This window comes from Colletotrichum phormii, assembly GCF_030913505.1.
Source record: "Colletotrichum phormii strain CBS 102054 chromosome Unknown BDP81scaffold_6, whole genome shotgun sequence".
In the NCBI taxonomy this organism is placed as follows: domain Eukaryota; kingdom Fungi; phylum Ascomycota; class Sordariomycetes; order Glomerellales; family Glomerellaceae; genus Colletotrichum; species Colletotrichum phormii.
The window spans coordinates 2,198,991-2,217,808 of record NW_026851448.1 but is presented as its reverse complement, the minus strand read 5'-3'; the positions used below and the strand labels follow the sequence as shown (position 1 = coordinate 2,217,808).

The window sequence follows — 18,818 nt, the reverse complement described above, 5'->3', positions numbered from 1 at the left end:
GGGACCAACCGGACTGTGCTGCATTGAATTCGCACCTACATATCCGTAAGGGATCCAGTAGTATAAGTTGAGGCGATACCGAAACCGGGTCGGGCCACATGAGCGCTGCGTGTCTTTGTGCATACTGCGTACGGATGGTGTCAGTGTGTGTACTCCGTATATGTGTGTCCAGTGATGCGCACTCTTCGGGGGTTTCTTTCGTTCTTGCAGATTCCAGACTCCCCAAGGTCAAAAGGTCGAGGTCCGATGCTACGCTGGCCCAGCTCGGGGTTGCAGCCAGACCTGCGATTGGACCCGACCCCGAGAAACCGGAAACACGGGGTCCTGCCAGTGCCCTTTCCCAGGCGTCGCGTGCCGTTGCAATGAAATGCCCGGACTGCCGAATGGACGCGTGCTTTGCGGCGTACGAAACGGAGTCTATTTTCTCGTGCTTTGTGCGTCTGTTGTTCTGGCTTTTGTTTCGCCATTCTCCTGCTTCAATGTATCCGTATACCAAGCTCTCGGGGAATAGGTAGGACGGCAAACGCTGGTTGTTGGTATTCTTGTTGTCCCTAACCTTACTTCCACAACTTTGCTTATTCTTAGTTGCTGCTGGTGACGGGGCATGTACTTGAAACTTTCCCCTCAATTCCCAATGTTAATGCCACTGGGCTCGGATGACCCCCGGACAGCGGTTCTCTTGGCTTATTGGACCCAAACAAATGGCTCATTGGCGTCTGCAAGCCTACATACAGATACCTGGATCACCATTAGCCGTCTGCCATGTTCGAGAGATTCAGGGGGATGGGAGGATCAAGAAACAACCCAACCGAGCTCGTGCTTCGCTTGATTGGAGGGCAAGGCGCTGTAAAGCCGAGAAGACGTGCCAGTCGAGTCTGCTGGGCCGAGGATCACACAGATATTTCTTCTCCCTCTGGAACATCATGTACTCCAGATCTCACCACAGCGAGCTAATTGTCTATCCGTTGACTAAGGGCCATCAGACGGCCTGGTTGGCAGGGCAGGCGAGCTGGCAGTAAGGCGTCCCGCGGGGTTGTCTCTTCCCAGGTGAGGTCGAATTGAACACGGCCATCTAATCCATGTCTGGGGATAATTGAACTGGTGATTTGGAACTTGAAAAACAGCTACGTATGTGAGTCGTTTGGAAGTTGGTACTGCCACTTTTGCATCTGGCGCCTTCTCTTCAAAGCCTGACACACATTTTGAGCGGGAAGGCACAGCTCTGCCCGGGTCCTACCACGTCTGACCTTGATGGCTCCTTCCGTCTCAATTGACTTTCGTCCCGTTTCTATTTTCCGACCTTCCTTTCCCAGCACTGAGATGAGATTCTAGGAAGGAACATGTTCGCCATCCGGAACCTGCCTTCCCTCCATCATCTAATGTCGGTAGCTGCACACCTAGTGACGTGATGGGGATTGAACATCACCATGCGCTCCGCTGAAGGCAGCTTGTTCAGCATCTTTCATCGTCCGGTTTCTCACATGAGATTGAGGCTTTCTTCTTGATGTATCACGCTGCATACAGAGCAACCTTTACGTACTTTGATACCAGCCATTGGACGACGTGGTGCCGTTCTTGCTATCCCGTCTGATCCTGCTGACCTGGGATCTCATCTCTGTTAGTACCATGATTACTCCCTCTCGATCATCGCATCTGTTTGCGGCTCAGTTCCTGCAGCAACGTGCACTTTGCCCCCTCTCTCCCTTTCCTCACGCATCTTCCTGCTTCGTTTTTTTCTCGTTCGTCATTCGCTAGCGTCCGGGGCAACTTTGTCGCTGGTGCATCCAACCAACCTTTCCTGACTGACAGCAACAACAGTAACAATCACAACAACAATAGCAGCCCGTACTGAACAGGCCGAGCCCGGTCAATTTGACGAGCGGCTTTCACTCGTCACCGACCCCCTGCCCAAGCCATCGAACACGAAAGCTATCGAGGCCAGCGGGTGGCCCAACAAAGAGGAAAACCGTATACGCGGCGTCCCGCCAGACCTCGTGTGCAACAGTGCAAATCCCCCGAGTCTTCTTACTCGATCCGGACACAAGGTTTTGGTCTTCCCAGCAGGGCGGCCCAGGAAGGGAAAGCGAACGGTAGCACCCTACGGATACACGTACAAAGCGCACAAAGAAGGCCTCGTCCCACCGCATTCAACGACCACACCCCCAAAGAAACAATCACAAGAAGCTTTAGGTAAAAATAGCTTCGCGGCGCCTCCCTTCCCCAGTTGCGCCCCGTCCCACGCATCATCTCATCCACAGTCCACACCATACCCATTCCATTCCAGTGGTCCACTGCAGCCCGAGGTCGCGGCAAATCCACCCGCTTTCGGTTCATCCTCCCACCTGTCCGCCGCGCTTGCCCGCCTCGTCCCTCGCAGCCGGACCTAGCACAGCCACCTTTGCACCCTCCTTGGAATTCGAGAAAGGGAAGCAAAGAGAAGGAGAAAAGTTCGCCATCTCCAACCGGCCCGTTCAGATCTCGCCATTTGGCAACGTGCTCTCACCAGCTGACGGCTAGCTAGGCCCTTCCGAGAGGCCGAGACAGGACAACGCACATCTCACCAGTCTACGAGCCTAGTCTGCCGGTCCACGCAATTTTTTTTATGTCGATCTAGAAAATACATCTTTGCGACTTGTTCTAGCGCCGATCCCGGCATTCTTGGGATTTCCGAGCCGTCCCTTTCGTCCTACAGTACGGATATTCTGGGCCCATTTTCGCTCCCTAATAATGCTCCCCGCCGCGGCGGTCAACTCTACTGCCCGTCATCTCGTCCTACCTACGTATTTAGAACGAATCTTGCCAGCAGCTGACGTCTGATGCTCATACTAGGGAAGCCAACGAGTCGTGCCTCAAAAAAGTACCACAACGCGGCATGGCGTGTTGGCCGCATTTGATGAGGCTCCGGGCATGAGCCACCAAATCTGACTTGACATCCGATCACTTCATATCCAAATCTTTCAATGCGGCGCCGCATTTCTGGATCCTCATCTCCCTCCGCAAAAGTGGATGGGAACAAGGGGTGACCCTTTTCATTTTTCACACTCAAAAGGGGGACTCCTGTTTTTTCAGGGACCGCGTTGTGATGCTGGCAGTGGAACCCGGAACCTTTCCAATCTTGGATCAACGTTGCAGTGCCATCCCCACACTCCGGCGCGACTCGGCCAACGTCGTCCCCGCCGTCGGAGCTCGGGTCCTGCGAGAAAGAGGCAGAATGCTACCATAACAACCGGCCGCGCTGACGACTCCGGTTGCGTCGTCTTCGCAGGGCTGAGCCGCTTCGCACGGTCTGGCTCTCGCCATGTTTACAATAGACCTCGACAGATTTTTCTTTTCGTCGTCTCGCTGAGTCACTTTCTGAGATTATTCAGAGTACGTTGCACTGGCATGCCGTCGAGGAAAACTTGCGCAATCTTCTGCTGCAGTCAAGAGGTCCGTCCGGTCGAGGCCGTGCTTGCTCCGGTGGGGATGCCGCCCCTCCGTTGAAGCTTTTCGGCACCGAGACTTGTCTTATACGGTCTGGAGACATGCCCGACTCGGCTGATGGCGATTGATAGCTAGCCGCGTCAGTCAATCCCCGTAGACTCCAGCCCGCTTGCGGCTCAGGACACACGGGAAGCCATCGTTAGAGTTCCTATCCAAGTGGGTATCAAGCTTGGCGAGGTTGGCCAGGTTTACGTTCCGCGGCTTAGCACTACAAACGGCCCACGGGGTTGCGAAACCTAGAGAGGCTTAAGCATGACGTGACAAGCCTTGACCCCAGCGTAGTCCGCTTCATGACTTTTGTAACAAGGTGAATTATTGCCGGAGTCTCATAGACTCACCTCTTAGGGTGGGCGGGCGAGGCGTACTCAACGTGGGCTGTATCTTGAGTCAAGGGACATTCACTGACGCCAATTGCAAAGTCGTACACTTTCTCTTTCACGACCTAATCCATACCAATGCTACCTTGAAGCTCAAGCAAGGCTTTCTTGAAAAACCTCTTTCTCTAGAGACAGTCCGTGAGTGTTACAGGGCTGCTGACCACGTAGCGGGATCGGTGTTGAACACCAGCGGCATGAATACGGGCTTCCTGTTACACGGTCTATGAAGTAGCCCTGTGGTTCATGTCTGTGAGGGGACATGAATAGAATCTTAGCCTCTATCATGGAGACATGACTGAGGTGTTTTCTTCGAAATATGGTGTACGTGAATCGCACCAAGGCTCGTCGCCTCTCGGGCGAGTGGTGACGAACCAGGGGTACTCTTCCAACAATATCCAGTATGGCCTGAGTCAAACGACTTTTTGGGTTTCCGAGATAAGTCTTGGCAGTATGTCATTATAGTTGCCACGGCCCTTGGTTTTTACACTGCGAGGAGTACTGCAAGAGTGGTTGTAAAGAATGTCAGGGCTAGTTCGTCCTCGATGGATATCAGCCAAGCAGAGCCTCATACACACATCTGATTGAAAAAAGGTATCTTGATTGTCACTTGCACACAGCCTTGGACGGAATCGATGGCGTCTTCTGTCTGTGCTCGAGCACATGTAGTAGAAGGTCACATCTACTCTGATGGACACGGTCTCTCGGGGGTCTCTGTAGTTTAACATCTCATATCTGAGGAAGTTCACAACCGTAGGGAAGTGCTCGAAGCCGGTACGCGGACTCGTCAATGTAAATGCTTTGGGCATATAGGAAGATTGACCCGTGATTCCTTCGGCCTTTAGTTTAACAATGGATAGATATCTTTTTACATATTTATACATTTGTCTAGCGTGATCATTTGACAAGAAGCTACCGGAGGAGCTCAATTCAGCCCAGTTCCACTTCAAAGTGAGATTGAATTTGGCCTCAGACAGTCTCAGGTCCTCGGTCAATTTATACCGCAATCCGGTGCCGAATTGCCCGGCCCCGGGCGTGGGCAATTGTGAATACTAGTGCCCTCCACGTCCCACGCTGCGGTTACTTTCAGACCGCCTATTCTGAACGGAATATACAGGAATCAGTCAAGCCTAGTAGCTCGGGGCGAGACGTAGACTGTGTTGACGTTTGTAAGGGACATGATGTGGCTCAATGAAAACTCCCTTTCTCTGCTAAGGGCATTGAAGCGTTTGATGACAGCGTTGAAGAAGCGAGTCACGAGGCTGCGTTGAGGGGCAACTCGATTCAGCGACGGTGGGCCGGCTTTATATACCTACTACTGGCAGGTAGCGAGACGGCGTGGTTTTAGGCTGGTCAAGCTACAGAACGAGTGCCATGACCACGTACTCAAGTATATATAGCAAATGATTAGGCCACCTATATAGAACCGATCATGTCTATCTAAGAGACTAGAGGTTTGGACAAGTAGCCCAATCTGTCAATCATGTCTCGATGCATTCCTCTCTCGTCTTCCAGCTCTCTTCAGAGTACACCTGGAAGCACTTTTCGCACTCGCCACAGTTACCGCATCCCTTGAGCTGCCACTGACCATCAAACACATTAAACTCTCGCGCGCTGAATCCGGTGCCGGTCCCGGAACCATCAACTGGGGAGTCTAAAGACGAAGACTTCAGCGCGGCCGCGTCCCCCGGGACAGCAGGGAGCCCGATGTCTGTGTCGTTGTGTATCCTCTTCCTGGTCCCGCTAGCCGTACAATTAACATCGACCCCGCGCTTCTCACCTAAGGCTATGAGGCGCTGGAAGTAGAGGTTGTTAGGCGGCTTATGCTTGGAGCACCGCGCCCGCTGGCATCGTTCTCGTCGGACAACATCATCCTCAATAAAGATTGCCTTCAATCTAGGGAACCTGTCCGACTTGAGGAAGCCGATGAGGAGACTCTCCGTCATCTCCGGATCGCTCTGCTCTGTCGAGTTACCTAAGAAGAGAACCTCCATCGTCGCGGGGAGGCGGGAGATAATCCGCTCTAGCGCTGCTTCGGCGGGAGTCTTCCATAACTCTGGCACCGTGTGCATATCGTAGTCGACCGCCTGCTTAATAAGGTCGGCGTTGTCGAGCCAGACATGCCGGAGGTGTGGGAAGGTGTGGAGTTCGAGCAAATGGAGTTGATACAGCGTACAGCCGGTTCCGCGCGTAGTTCGCATCCCCCACGCCCCGTGAATCATGAAGCTTTCAAGAGAGTCGGCATGGGCATTGCGGGCACTGAGCAGGAACTTGTCGATTTCGTCCCAGTCACTCTGATTGCGCCTGACGTTGCCGCGGAGGTGGAGGGACTTAAGGGAGCGAGGGGCGTTGAGGAGGGCCACGCGGAACTCTGCGTTCAGAAATTCTGCCCCGTCGATGAAGAGGTGTTGTACGCTTGAGCAGCCGCGCGACAGGCCGCGGGCCGAGTCTTCGGTGCGATCATGATCGTATAGGCCGTGGATGTAGACCGTATCGATGCTGGGGAGCTTGAGGATAGTTGCGAGATCGGGTGGATGATGGACTCCGTATCCACAGTCTAGCCAAGTTCCGGAGCGCACTCCGATGGAGACCTCACGAAGAGCGCGTAACCCTGGTGCCCAGGATCCGAGAGACTTACTCTTTTCGATGAGCGAAGCGAGCTATACGAGGCTTTCATCTCTGAACCAAATGTGTTAGAATATAGATTATATGTGCAGATCGTAGGTTCAATCTCACCTGTTGCCCGCGTCGCACAAAACGTACTTCACACTGTTTAATCGAGGGCATATAGCCGTGAGTAGAACCTTAAGGATGCCATCTTTGCCTTCGTCGAGTTGTTGTTTGGCCATACACGTATCGTAGTGGTCCGGATGGAACATGTCCTCGAAAAGACGCATGTATTCCGCCCGTTCCTCGTCTTCAAACAGCCACTCCAACGGCAGCGCATCTTCATCAAAACGTTCTCGCGGCTGGAGCATGAACGGCCGCCAGTCTTCCCAAAATCTTCGGCGACCCCATATCTCTAGTGAGCGTATGTGACATGTGATCAACGGATCCCGGTGCGTGACAATATTGCGCAACAACGTGGGCATAGTTGCCGGCTGGAGGTCCGAGACGACGCCATACTGATTATGGGCTTTTCGGTGACGGCGAAGAATGCCTGCTGAACACTTGGCAATTTTCTTGCAAGTACAGGCAAGGTTCAGGTGGGAAGCGACGTCTACATGCTCGATGATGTCTACGAGGAGCTCTGCTGGCAGGAGAGTGAGACGGTCTGCTTCCTCGGCTTTTTGGTGGTCCGTCGCCATGGCGGCTAGAGAACAAGGCTCAAGTTGCGTAGGTTAAATAAGAAAGGAAAAAAGACACAAATATTTCTGTCAATATATAGGGGGATGTGAAGACTTCGCTGAAGACTTGTACGGTCTATGCGATGAGACTAAGGGTGAACTATTAGGCATGGCCTCACCTGCTGCCTATGACTGCCCGTTGCTTTCTTGGCAGGACAGTAGAACGCAACGTTGCAGGCAGGAATCCTCTGTATCTTGGTAGTTGCCTCCGAGTACCTATCCCGAGGATGGGAGCGAGTTGTTCAGGGGCGATGGGCATTTCACTTTAGCAGAGGGCCTCGCATCAAGGCATCTTGAGTCGGCGAGCATGGCTACAGATGTCGGGCAACAATTAGTGACCAGCGGCTTTCGACTTTGTTGGGCGATACAAGATACTGTGAGGTCCTGAGTCAGTATATTAAATTCACCAACCAGAATCGCGAGAGTCGAAGCAGGCAACTCAGATGTTTGCCAGCCTGCTATTGATTTAGGTCCTTCGTGATAAGTAGGGGGCATCAGCTCCGCAGGATATCGAGGGTTGTTGTTCGTATTAGGCATGTTTCTTCTGTCTCGGGTTACATCCGTAGATGTGCCTGATCAGCCGGTGGGAGGAACTAGCTAGAGAAGTCTCGTTGAATTGCTCGTCAGAATGTCTAAAGAAAGGGACCCTTGATTATCACCATTGTTGGTGGTGAGTCCCATCACGTGACACAATCCAGATCAAGTACACACAGACCAACAAAGGCGGGGCAGTGACTTCCAGTGGTCCAAGCTCAAGCAAGGGACAGACAGTTCGTCACTCGCTGGGAGCAACGCGGATACCCGTGCTCCCGAAACATAACCTCGATCATGATACCATACATTGGGCGACAGGCTGCTGACGACAATCCGATTACACGATACCAAGACTTCAGAGCCATGTAGCAGATTGCCGTCCATTAACTCTGCACAAATAACCTCGCTCCCTGCCCGACCGCCGATATGGAGCGGGCCCCCTCTGGGGCCAAGTCCCTGTTCCCTCAAGGGCCCAGCTTCACCCTCGAGGACTTCTCGAACCAGGACTTTGTGGTCCGCGAATTCGTCGATACTCTTGCCGAGAATGCCGTACCTGCAAACCGTCGATCAGGTCCATCGCAACCCGCCTTTGACCCCAAGCCACTCATTCGCACCTTTGAGAGTATGGCAGCTTCGTCCCCTTCATCGTCTCGTGCCTTCCTTACTAATCCCCCCCTACAGATGCGCTGTCGCAGCTTGGATCGTTGTCCGAGGAACTCCAGGAGAAGGAATCGGAACTCCAATCCAACGTACGAAGGGCCGAGGCCCAGCATGACCAAACACTCGATACCCTCGGCCGAAAGCTCGACCAGTCCATGGCCTCCTTCGAGGCACTCGACCTATCATTAAATCAATCCGCGACGAATGGCGACAGAAATGCGAGACAAGAAGCAGGTGGTAATATTGCCGTGCAAATTGGTGAGAAGCTGGAGGAGCTGGACAGAAAACGGAGGCGAGCCCAGGATGCCAACTTTCTCATCCAGTGCTGGATCGAGGTTAGCGAGACGGGCCAGCTCACGTCGCTAGAGGAGATCCAGAGGCAGGGAGGAGCAGAGAACAAGGTCCGATGCGCAGTCATTTCCCGCCAGCTCATGCGCATCAGTCAGCGGCTAGACCCGACCTCGTGGGGTCAGACGAATGGAACAAACGGATTCCGAGGAAACGGTGTTACGAACGGCGTCACAGGAGCGAATCGCGTGCACAACACGAGAGAACTGCTTGAGAAGTTCTCTGAATCCTTGGAACAAGAGCTCCTCAAGCAGTTCAACAGCAGCTACCGACGTCAAAACTTTGACGACATGATGGAGTGCTCCAAGGTGCTATACGACTTCAACGGTGGCTCCAGTGTCATTGCCACCTTTGTCAACCAGCACCAGTTCTTCATCGACAGGGATCAATTGATTTCCGATGAAGTCATGTTGGACGGCGACACATGGGACCAGATTGCAGACCCTGATTCCGATCCACCGGGCGTCGAAGCCAGCCTGCAATCCCTTGTTGACGAGGTCAAACTTGTCATGCAGGAGGAGTCCTTCATCATCAAGCGCGCTTTCCCCTTTTACGAAACCGTTTTGATCAAATTCATTCAGCGAGTGTTCCAGCAGTCCGTCCAACAGAGGCTCGAGATGGTGCTCGACAAGGCCAATGAAATTTCTTCTCTGGCGTTCCTCAGATCGCTGCACTCGTCGAGGACATACATCAGTTCCTTGATCGAAGACCTCAAATCCCACGGCCTTACCGAACATCCGGAGCCGGCTTCTCCCCAGATCTCCCAGACACTGGACCAGCAGATGGAGGAACTCTTCGTCCCCTACCTTGTTGGTAACTCGTACATCGACCGAGAGAGAAAGAGTCTCGAGGAAACGTATAACTCGTTGCTCTTCAAGTTCACAACATACCACTCCAAGAGGAAGAAGGCACCTACCGGCTTCATGGCCTCACTCGCACAACAAAGTTCACAGATGCTGTCATCGGCCAAGGATGCATACCTCGAGCGTCTCGACTCCTCTGAGTTGACAGCCACCCAAAAGGCTATGATGCTTCGTGTTGCAGGAGTTCAAGATAACAACGATAACAAGAACGACGTGGAGGTGTCAGAAGAAGACGGTATGCTGAGCATCGCCAACGCCAAGAGAATGATGAAGTGGCTCGCGGAATCCGTCCGGCGAACCCTCGAACTCGGCTCCCCCACCGATACGCCAAAGGACGTCAACGTTCTCCTCAACCTTTTACTCACAACAATGGGCCGCGTCTACGTGGAAACGGCCCTGGACGCCGCCCTCGACCAGGCGACTTCTCAGGAGAATATCAAGTCGGAGCCCGACTTGAGTTACCTCCCTTCGATCCGTCCCGCGGTGACCATTACTAGCATCATGGAACGCTTCATTACCACCGTGCTTATCAAGTTGGCCGAATCCAACACTACAGTCCGCCGCAGCATGTCCACGCAGACAAAGTCTGCCATTGACGGCATTGAGCGCAAGACCAACGCCGTTATGCGCAGCTCCATCGATGTTGTCACCAACTGGGTCACGCGCTCTCTCTCTAGTCAGAAGAAGTTTGACTTCCGTCCTCGCGACGCCGACCTGGACTCCCTTCAGACGCCTACGTGCTTGCAAATGAGCCAGTTCCTCTCCCGCGTCTCCAAGCACGCCGCTCAAGCCGTGGACGGCCAGAACTTGGAGGTCTGGAGCTCCGAGGTTGCGCTGGCTGTCCTGGCTCTACTCTTTGACCACTTCAAAAAGTTCCAGGTCAACGCGACGGGCGGACTTATGGTCGCGCAGGATCTGTCCAAGTACTCGTCCACCCTCAAGGAGTGGTCACTCGCGCCGGACATAGAGACCTCGGCCGAGCTCCTCACCGATATTGGCTCCCTCTTCATTGTCGGACCTGAGGCGCTGAGGGAAAAGTCTCGCACGCTTGCGGCGGGCCCCTCTGGCCAGGGCAAGAAACTTACCAAGGCCGACTTCAAGGCCTTTGTGCAGCGGCGCGATGATGCCAATAGTGTTGGTATCCAGAGTGTGCTGGCCGGGTTTTGAGAAGCATGGGAGTGGTCAAGGTTTGGGAAAAGGGGTATTAACGGGGGACGTTTGTGGGTTGACGCATGTACTGTCTTATTAATGATCGAATATGATACCAGGTTTCATTGTGCATAAGTACTATCGAACGACTGTGGTTGCCTTCATTATCGCCGGTCCGAGGTTACAAACCTAGAGACTCGGGAAGGGGGGCGCAAGAGTCGCCGACTCTGGAAAAGAAAGCGAGAAGGAAAGCCTCACAAGCGCGCGCGCCATGACAACCTGTCCGATCTTGCGGAGATTCCCGTACGGATAAGTCCCAGCTAACGAAAATGACAAATAATTCTCCGTTTGTTAGCTTGGGACCAGGAAGAGCCTAAAGGCATCTTAAGTTGAGCTAAGTGGTCACAAGTGTTGGATTTTGGCAGCCTTTTTTTTTTTTTTTTTCCCTCTTTCGTTCGGTGACCAATATGCTGCCATCAGACCAGAGTCTAGCGTCGTCTCGAGACTTGGACGGCGTCGTCGCACTTGCGCTTTAAACTTTGCGCGCCCACCTCACGGACAGGAGTCTACGGCCGTAAGCGCCAACGGTGTGGCGTCTTTTTGGTCGTTTGGTTTGCAACGGTCTTTGCGACGACGGATTTTGAAGAAAATTGTGGTTTGGTGCCTGGCTATTTGGAGTGATGATGGTTTCTTCAAGGATGTCGCAGGGGGCTTGAGGTATGTTCCGGGGTGAGAGTCAGAGGAACTTTGCATCTCAAAGAAAGAAACTACGGAGTATCGGGGTTCAATATCCTAGAGAAACTCATGGTGGTTCCAGAAATGTAGTCATTATGTGAGCACATGTAAGAATCGGGGTTTCTTCCTGCAGAGTGCTTGTGGCCTTTTCTGGCGGGCTCACGAGGCTTCCCCGGCCCGAGGCTAGGTGGCCGATATCCCGGGCCAGAGTTCGTTTCAGGGGAAGAAGAAGATCTTTGGACCCCGACGACGTCAAGTAGACCCTCACTACCTTGCGTTTAGTTGTCCCTACTCTGGAAGTCGTTCATAGCCCCGTGATGCAATCGCCCGTAGGGATTGACTAATTTCTAAGCGTCGACAACCCTTGAACTTCTCTTATGAGTTGATGGTATTCTCTTGCGTCTTCATGGTGAAGCCGATTCCCATAGTCTGGGATTAAATTTTCATAGCTTATCCTCCATTCACCTTGGCTACTATGCTGATATTTGCCCAATACAGGCCTTGCGTGGCCGTCAGCACGCTCTTCCCGGCACTTGAAGCCCGGAACCCATCGGCGATCGACCTATGCAGGGGTTGACGGGCAGCTAGTGGTTGGAGGAGTGCTTTGATGACCTTCACAGGTGTGTATGGGAATTGGGAATGCCGTTTCCCTGAAAGTCGATGGTTACTCTGAGATCAGACCTAGTCGTCTACGTACATCTGAAAGTGGCTGCCTGACTGGTGCAACCTCAATGCTTCGAGTTTGCCATTGCCCCGTCAGAGGCTTGGTGTCTCCAGTTCCCACGTTGAAGGTATCGCTATTTCTACTGCTAAATCACCATGCCGTAGGTTATGACTGCGCTGGGTGCATTGTCGGCAGTCTCGCTATGTAGCGATGCGGTTCTAGTGAAAGTTTGATTTATAGTGCTCTGGTTCAAGAGTTTGAGAATCTACTTGAACTATCTGAGGCTCTGGTTTGGGAAGCGAAGAATCTGCTTCAGAGTCCTGAGAATCTGGTTTAGGATCCTGAGAATTTGGGTTGAAAACATCAGAGAGGATGTAAAAGAGCCGTTTCGGGGCGTGGACGAAGTGATTAGCTTAGTTGTAGGGGGCTGTTTCAGGGTATGGGAAAGCTAAAGATTTGCCTGGCTAGTCATTCGATAAGTGTCGAACTCAGTTGGGGGAGATCTTTAAAGGGGCTAGCGGAGGGTTGGGCAGGCCTTACTTGAGCAGGCCTTACTTGAGCAGGAACCCATGTATGACCTGGTGAAAGCTCTGTATCCATGTATGATGTGAGATACCTCCTCTCGCTGCGGATGAAGCATGTGAAACATGTTGAAAAAGTGGCTGAGCGAGAACGAAGCCTGGTTCGAGAGTGTTTGAACCGAGGCGGGATGCTAGGAGTCAAGAGAAGCAGCTGCCTTTCCGGCCATTGGGTGAGCGGTCATCGGAGCATTTCCACATATAAAACGTTCAGTATCACGAGAGGTACATTCGGCAATGCTAATACCCGACATGATATCGCGAATATGTGCTGCGGGTATATAATATCAAAGGAGTAGCGGGGTTGTAAAAGCCCGGCTTGTGCGGATAGATGGAGGTGTACTACGTATTTTCCAGCTGCCCATGCAATTACAGCGTTGGCTGACTTCCATAACGACAAGAAACAACTGTAAACTAAGGTGCCTAAGAAGTCAACTTTCGTAGGCCCGTGGTGCGGAAGCCTTGACTGTTTAGCTCAAAGTCTTCTTCCTTCCCGTCGTTGAGGGGGAACGAATGAAGCCAAACATCCCACAGGCCTTACCCAGGGACTCGGGACCATGTGTAACACCCAGAACATGTTCGAGAGACACAGTCTCGGCATTTTTGCGAAGAGAAAAGAGCTTCGGGATGGAACAAGATCCTTGCTGTCGCTCAGCAGACCCATTTAGCGGAGCAGTGGCCCCTAAGGAAGATCCTTCACTGTTTCCTTCTCATTTGGCTTCACTGACAAGATTAGTCCTGGGACAGGCCGGGTATGGCATTTCCAATTCTTCTCGCCTCCAGTCAAGGGTAATCACAGGGCACGGCCAGCGATGGGAAGTACGCAGTGAATAGGCTCATCGTGCCGACAAATGCCACGAGTATGACAGGCGACAATACAGGGGTAGCAACGCACACGTCCAGTTCTAATGATGTCTATGCAGAAGAAACCGCTATTGCTTCTCCTGGGTATTGGATGGTTCAGTTCGAACCCCTCATCTTGGCCGCCACGGGTGGTGGCGGAACCCAGGCACACAGCAGAGCACTTCAGGGGTATGCCTCCAGCGCCCGTCCTGAGATACCACGAGGGACGAGCATCGCGACTGCTTCCTTTCTTGGTACCCCAAGGAGAGGAACAGGTTTTCCGTCATACTACGCTAGTATTGTCGCTCTGCCCGATGCGTTGGATTGAACTTGCGGCGTGATTGGCATCCTTCGCGGGGAATGCAGACCAATATAGCTGCGTTCCTTGGTGCCAGTGGCATCCTCCACATCCCGACGACTCAGTGAGGGCCGATTCTGACAGAGACAAATAACCGTATGGAAGCAATTATCCAAGAAAAGAGACATGTTTCGGCAAAGGGACTCGAGTATGGCAAACGCCCTGCACCATTGGTGTACCACGCGCCTTGGCGAGCGAACCTAGACGGCAGAGATCTTTGCCGCGAATGGTGACGGAGGAGAGGCACGTTATATGTAGGAATCCTTCTACGAAGACATATCCGTAAACAGCTATCCGATGAAACCTCCGTCAAGAGCAAATGCCGCGGTTCGTGGCGACCTGAACGTGGCAGCTGAGCGACCCCCACAGAGCTTTCTTGGGCCTTGTTCCTCTCCCCCTCGGTCAAGATGGTTTTGGTCTAGCCCTCGACCACCCTTGAACGCTATTACAACACTCTCGAGCTTCTCCAGGGACCTTACGGCCGAAACAATGACTATGATCTCCGGGGCCAGACTACAGACGCCGCGCTACGATACCAAAGATGTCACGTCGGCGCCCGCCCACCAACCTGATCTGATGTCTCTGGCCTGCAGGACGCAGTCTGACGGTGAGCACGTAGTGAGACCAGGAAAACGTGTCCCATCTTCGTGGGCGGGAGAGCACACCGAAGACCCTCCGAGATCTCCCCCGGGCCTACGTGGAGCTCACATCTCATATTCACAATTGGGGCTTCGACCAGGTCTTCCCGATCCGTCAACCTCTGCGTCACCGACTCGGCTCTTCTGCACCCCTTGTAAGTTTATACTTCAATTCAGACATTCATCTCGCCTTGGCACGCGAGATAAGCAACAGGCATTTGTCCACTTTCCAAGGGGGGCCAAAGGCGGAATCCCGTATGTCTTCGAGCTTGGACGCCCAAGTCCCCATATCGAAGCGAATTCGGTATAGCAAAGTGGCGCCCACCCCTTACTCAACTATCCAAATAGAAACATAAATGTCACGACGGAGCGTTAGAGTCAAAACGTCGACCGCTGTTTAAGGTTTCGACTAGTTTCTCGATCGTGACATTTCTGATACAGAATAACAAAGACAGTCGATCACGTCGTTTCCCCCTCCCCAAACTTGAGCTAACGGGCCGCGCCGAAACCACCGCCCTGGCGGGATGAAGAACTCGAACCGGTGCAAAGCCCTGGGATTGCTTTTCCTTCCGTTCCAACGGGTGTGGCTTGCCATTTTCAGAGGAACCGCGTCTCGCGGATCTGGCCTCGTCCGAACGCCTCGCGCCCCTGTGTTCCTTTCGTCAATCCCAATCTCGATCCAGGCCCCCCTTAAGAGGTCACCCCACACAACCGATCACCCAATTTGGCCACTTTTCGAGACTTCGCATTCTGGACTTCATGGCGGCGAATTGGTCTTTTAGTGGCACAGCGCTGCTAAAGCTGAAATTCTGAACACATGCTGGTAAAAGAAGCTTCTAATATATCTAATATTACCGTTAATTCTATGATTTTCCGTATAGAGCGTACTGCGACCTCCTTCTTTGTCCTTATAATAGTCTTAATTTATATAAATCATTTATTTAGATCTTACTTAACGTTTACTTATGGTACTGGCTTATATAATCTAACTTAAGCTTCTAATGCCTTTATAACCCCTTAAGTATGAGCTAGGGCAAAGTTTTGGGCATCTAATCGCTTACTAACCTTATTAAATATAAGTTATTATATTACGGGGTCGTAATCGTCTCTCTCTTTACGGCTATTTTAGAGTTACTGATATCTTCTAAGGTCTCTCGACTTTTTAAAACTTAAAATATTTCCTAAAATTCTAAAACTTATACCTAATTAGTACCCTAAAACTAGTACTCTATAATATAAGAAATATATATTAATATTTTAATGAGTATAAGGGCTACATATGTTTCATAAATATATCTAGACTCAGTAATTTTCTTTAATTTTAATGATATATTTATAATTTATAAATACAGGTATCATAGAAGTTACGTGCTTAAGACGTTACATGGTAATAAGAGGCTCAACTGAAGTACGTATCTATTGAGATACAACGCTTTGTACGCACGTACAGCCCGAACGTAAATACGCTTTACACATACATGTTAAAGCGCCGACAGGCACATATGCCTGTATAAACTTAATAATAAATGCTCAAACTTAAGTATCACATGTAATTACATGTGATTACATATAATTACATATAATATTTATATATTATATATAGACTACACTTTCCCACCATATCATAAAATAATTATCAATACAATTGATTCTCTAATTATCCAAACTCGTACCTCAACTTATTTATCTTTTTTCTTTTTGCCTACCTCTAACCTTTTAGTTTAAATATAATAATATAGTGTTCTTAAGGTATCTTAGAAATCTCTAGAAGTAGTGGCTCTTATAGGGGGGCCCATAGGACGTCTATAGCTACTAAAATAACTAGCAACAGGTTCTCAAGTGGCTTACTTATATCCACGGGCTATAATCCTGCTACCCTCTATCTAGAGTATATATTCCGACTTATTAAAGCTTCTTCCCGTGCCTGAAAGTAATAGCAGAGGAAGTTCTGCTTTTCTATAAGTGCTGAATTAATTTAGAGGCCGTACTTGCTGATAAGCTTGTGGTAGGTGTTCTTGAGCGGCGAGAAGATAGATATATCTAGGGGCTAAGTAATGCGGCTAGAATAGGCTAGTAGATAATACAGCTAAATGTCCTGAGAGTAATATTACTACGTAAAGTCGTTAGAAATATGACTTCCGTGGCCGTCGATAATCAAGAGCCGCTTGGAGCGTAGTCTCTTGGCCTCTTCTACTATACCAGGTATAAAGACCTTCTGCAGCCATTCCACGCCAATTGAATTCGAGGTCCACTTATTGGCCAACGATGTGAAGCTCTAGGAGGCATAATCCGTCAATTCCTCAGAGAACCACTAGTACTAGACCGTCTCCCCCTTAAGAATCACTAATAATGGAAGGTTGTCACGGGCTGGAGCCCGGCTGAGATCTCCGGCCTTACCGGAGCCGCACGCTGCTGGAAGCTGCCCGACCGCGACCTGTAATAACCGATTATTACATTGGATTATTACATTCGGTTATGTTGCAGGCCGGAGCCGGTCGAGATGTCCAGCTTTGCCAGAGCCACCATTCTGCCGCATTACACCGCCTAGTCCGGGCACGTTATACTATAGCTATACGCGCATCCTTGTAATTCCTTTTTTTTCCTCTTCAGCTTAGAATAGTCAATCGACGGCACCTCTACGTTGAACAAGCCTAGGGGCCAGCCCCTTATAAAGGTGACGGCCACTAGCAGAAATATACTCGAGTATTATAGTCTAAATACAATCCCCTGGGTTCTAGACATAGATCGTTTACTTCTTGGACTTACCCGGTACTAAATAATCCTTACTAGTCTCTTTTATTAAACCCGTTCGTCTATATTCTTGCAGAAGAATATTAAGGCCTTTTAAAAGGCTTATAAAGACTCAACGGTAACCGACTTAACGCGCTTAGAGTCCGTTAACCGTGCCCTAAGCGTCTTTAGCAAGGGATTTCTATATAGGAAGCCCTCAAGCCACTTCCTGCCTAGTAGGCGGTTATCGCTACCTCTACGTCGTAAAGTCTCGTACTTGAGTATAGGTTAGGGCGAGTCCTAATTCTCTTTAGATAACTGCCTATCGTACCAGAGAGGTCTCCTGGTACTTGCTTAACCTCTAATAGTCTTCTTTTAACTTCCGCCGCGTAGTTACGCTATTAATACGGCCCGAGAGCATTATATAGAGGATTCCCTAGTCGGTAAAGGCCTTCCGGATCGACTTACCCTCGCGGATATCATTGACCGCGTTTTTCACTTATTCTTCCGTATAATTAACTATAGTGAATCTATTGGTAATTTCAATATAATATTTGCGATTTTTTTGATTGATTTTGACGTACCTAGTGAAAGTGGTGGTGGTGGTGTTGAAGGAGGAAAAAAAGTGGCCAAATTGGGTGATCGATTGTGTGGGGTGACCTCTTGTTGAAGTGCGGAAGTGGAATTGGGCGGGTATGCTCGGACCAGAACGAGCAATCTGGACCCATAATAATATGGGTGAGACCAACCAATGAAAATGCAGGAATCCAGGTGCCTCAGATAAGGGATATACTCCTGGCTGCATCTGGAAAGGAGAGAACACAACATAGACAACAATACGATTACGATTATCTACAACACCTCTTATCCCACCGACAGCTGTTGTTTGGTACAAGACATACCTACAGCAATGACTCGAACCTCTCACCGAACTTCCTATTCCAAGCCGGCCCAGTGTTATCTCAATGGAACATCAAATGACGCTCAGCGGCCTTCTCAGCGGGTCACTGCCGACTTCGTCATTACGTAGGCGGCGAGGTACAAACTGCACGTTTATACCAGGGTGCTTAACGTCGTTACCGGTACGAATATATGGCATATGTCTCGTCTCTTGATCCCCCACAACTTGCCACGTCGTACAATGTCACAACAACGAAAGGATAGCTTGTATGTCCCACTTAGGCTTGCAGGCTCGCGGCGCAGCGGGCATGGGAATAAGCGCCCGAACGGGAACGTAGCAGTGACGATCTGCTTTCTTTTTGGGCAAAATGCCCAGGAATGGCAACGGCAGAAGGAGTCGGCGTTGACGTCTTCGAAACCTAACTCTCATTGTCAAAGGCTGCCGACTCTAGCATGGGCTTAACTCAACAACGGCATTCCCTGTGTCGGCGACTGGGTTCACTCACTAGTCTGCCACCCCTGGGTCTTTCCCATGCCCTCATACGATCCTTCTTTCCCACCCTATTCATTCAAACGCGGGACACATATCCCGCGACTGGCCGAATCTTTTCGAT

At 51.0% G+C, this 18,818-nt stretch overlaps 3 protein-coding genes across 3 annotated transcripts; 2 read left to right on the top strand and 1 right to left on the bottom strand.

Annotated features, from left to right (window-relative positions):
* Positions 1–6,298: 6,298 nt before the first annotated feature.
* BDP81DRAFT_198917 (uncharacterized protein) lies at positions 6,299–7,314 on the bottom strand. The gene is made up of 2 exons (XM_060582524.1): positions 6,594–7,314; positions 6,299–6,536 (listed from the first exon to the last, which is right to left on the bottom strand). The coding sequence occupies exons 1-2, from the start codon at positions 7,163–7,165 to the stop codon at positions 6,518–6,520; spliced, it is 591 nt and encodes a 196-aa protein (XP_060447830.1). The 5' UTR covers positions 7,166–7,314; the 3' UTR covers positions 6,299–6,517.
* Positions 7,315–8,164: 850 nt separating this feature from the next.
* On the top strand, positions 8,165–10,776 carry BDP81DRAFT_314114 (exocyst complex component Sec10; the record flags this gene model as incomplete). Its single annotated transcript, XM_060583965.1, has 2 exons — positions 8,165–8,360; positions 8,420–10,776. 2 exons carry the CDS (start codon positions 8,165–8,167, stop codon positions 10,774–10,776), a joined length of 2,553 nt encoding a protein of 850 aa, XP_060447829.1.
* Positions 10,777–13,419: 2,643 nt separating this feature from the next.
* On the top strand, positions 13,420–14,133 carry BDP81DRAFT_423703 (uncharacterized protein). The gene has a single exon (XM_060590092.1). The coding sequence runs from the start codon at positions 13,598–13,600 to the stop codon at positions 13,904–13,906; it is 309 nt and encodes a 102-aa protein (XP_060447828.1). The 5' UTR covers positions 13,420–13,597; the 3' UTR covers positions 13,907–14,133.
* Positions 14,134–18,818: the final 4,685 nt, after the last annotated feature.

Excerpts from the sequence above, each read along its gene's own strand:
- BDP81DRAFT_198917 (XM_060582524.1), bottom strand. The coding sequence starts at position 7,165 with ATGGCGACGGACCACCAAAAAGCCGAGGAAGCAGACCGTCTCACTCTC.
- BDP81DRAFT_423703 (XM_060590092.1), top strand. The coding sequence starts at position 13,598 with ATGACAGGCGACAATACAGGGGTAGCAACGCACACGTCCAGTTCTAAT.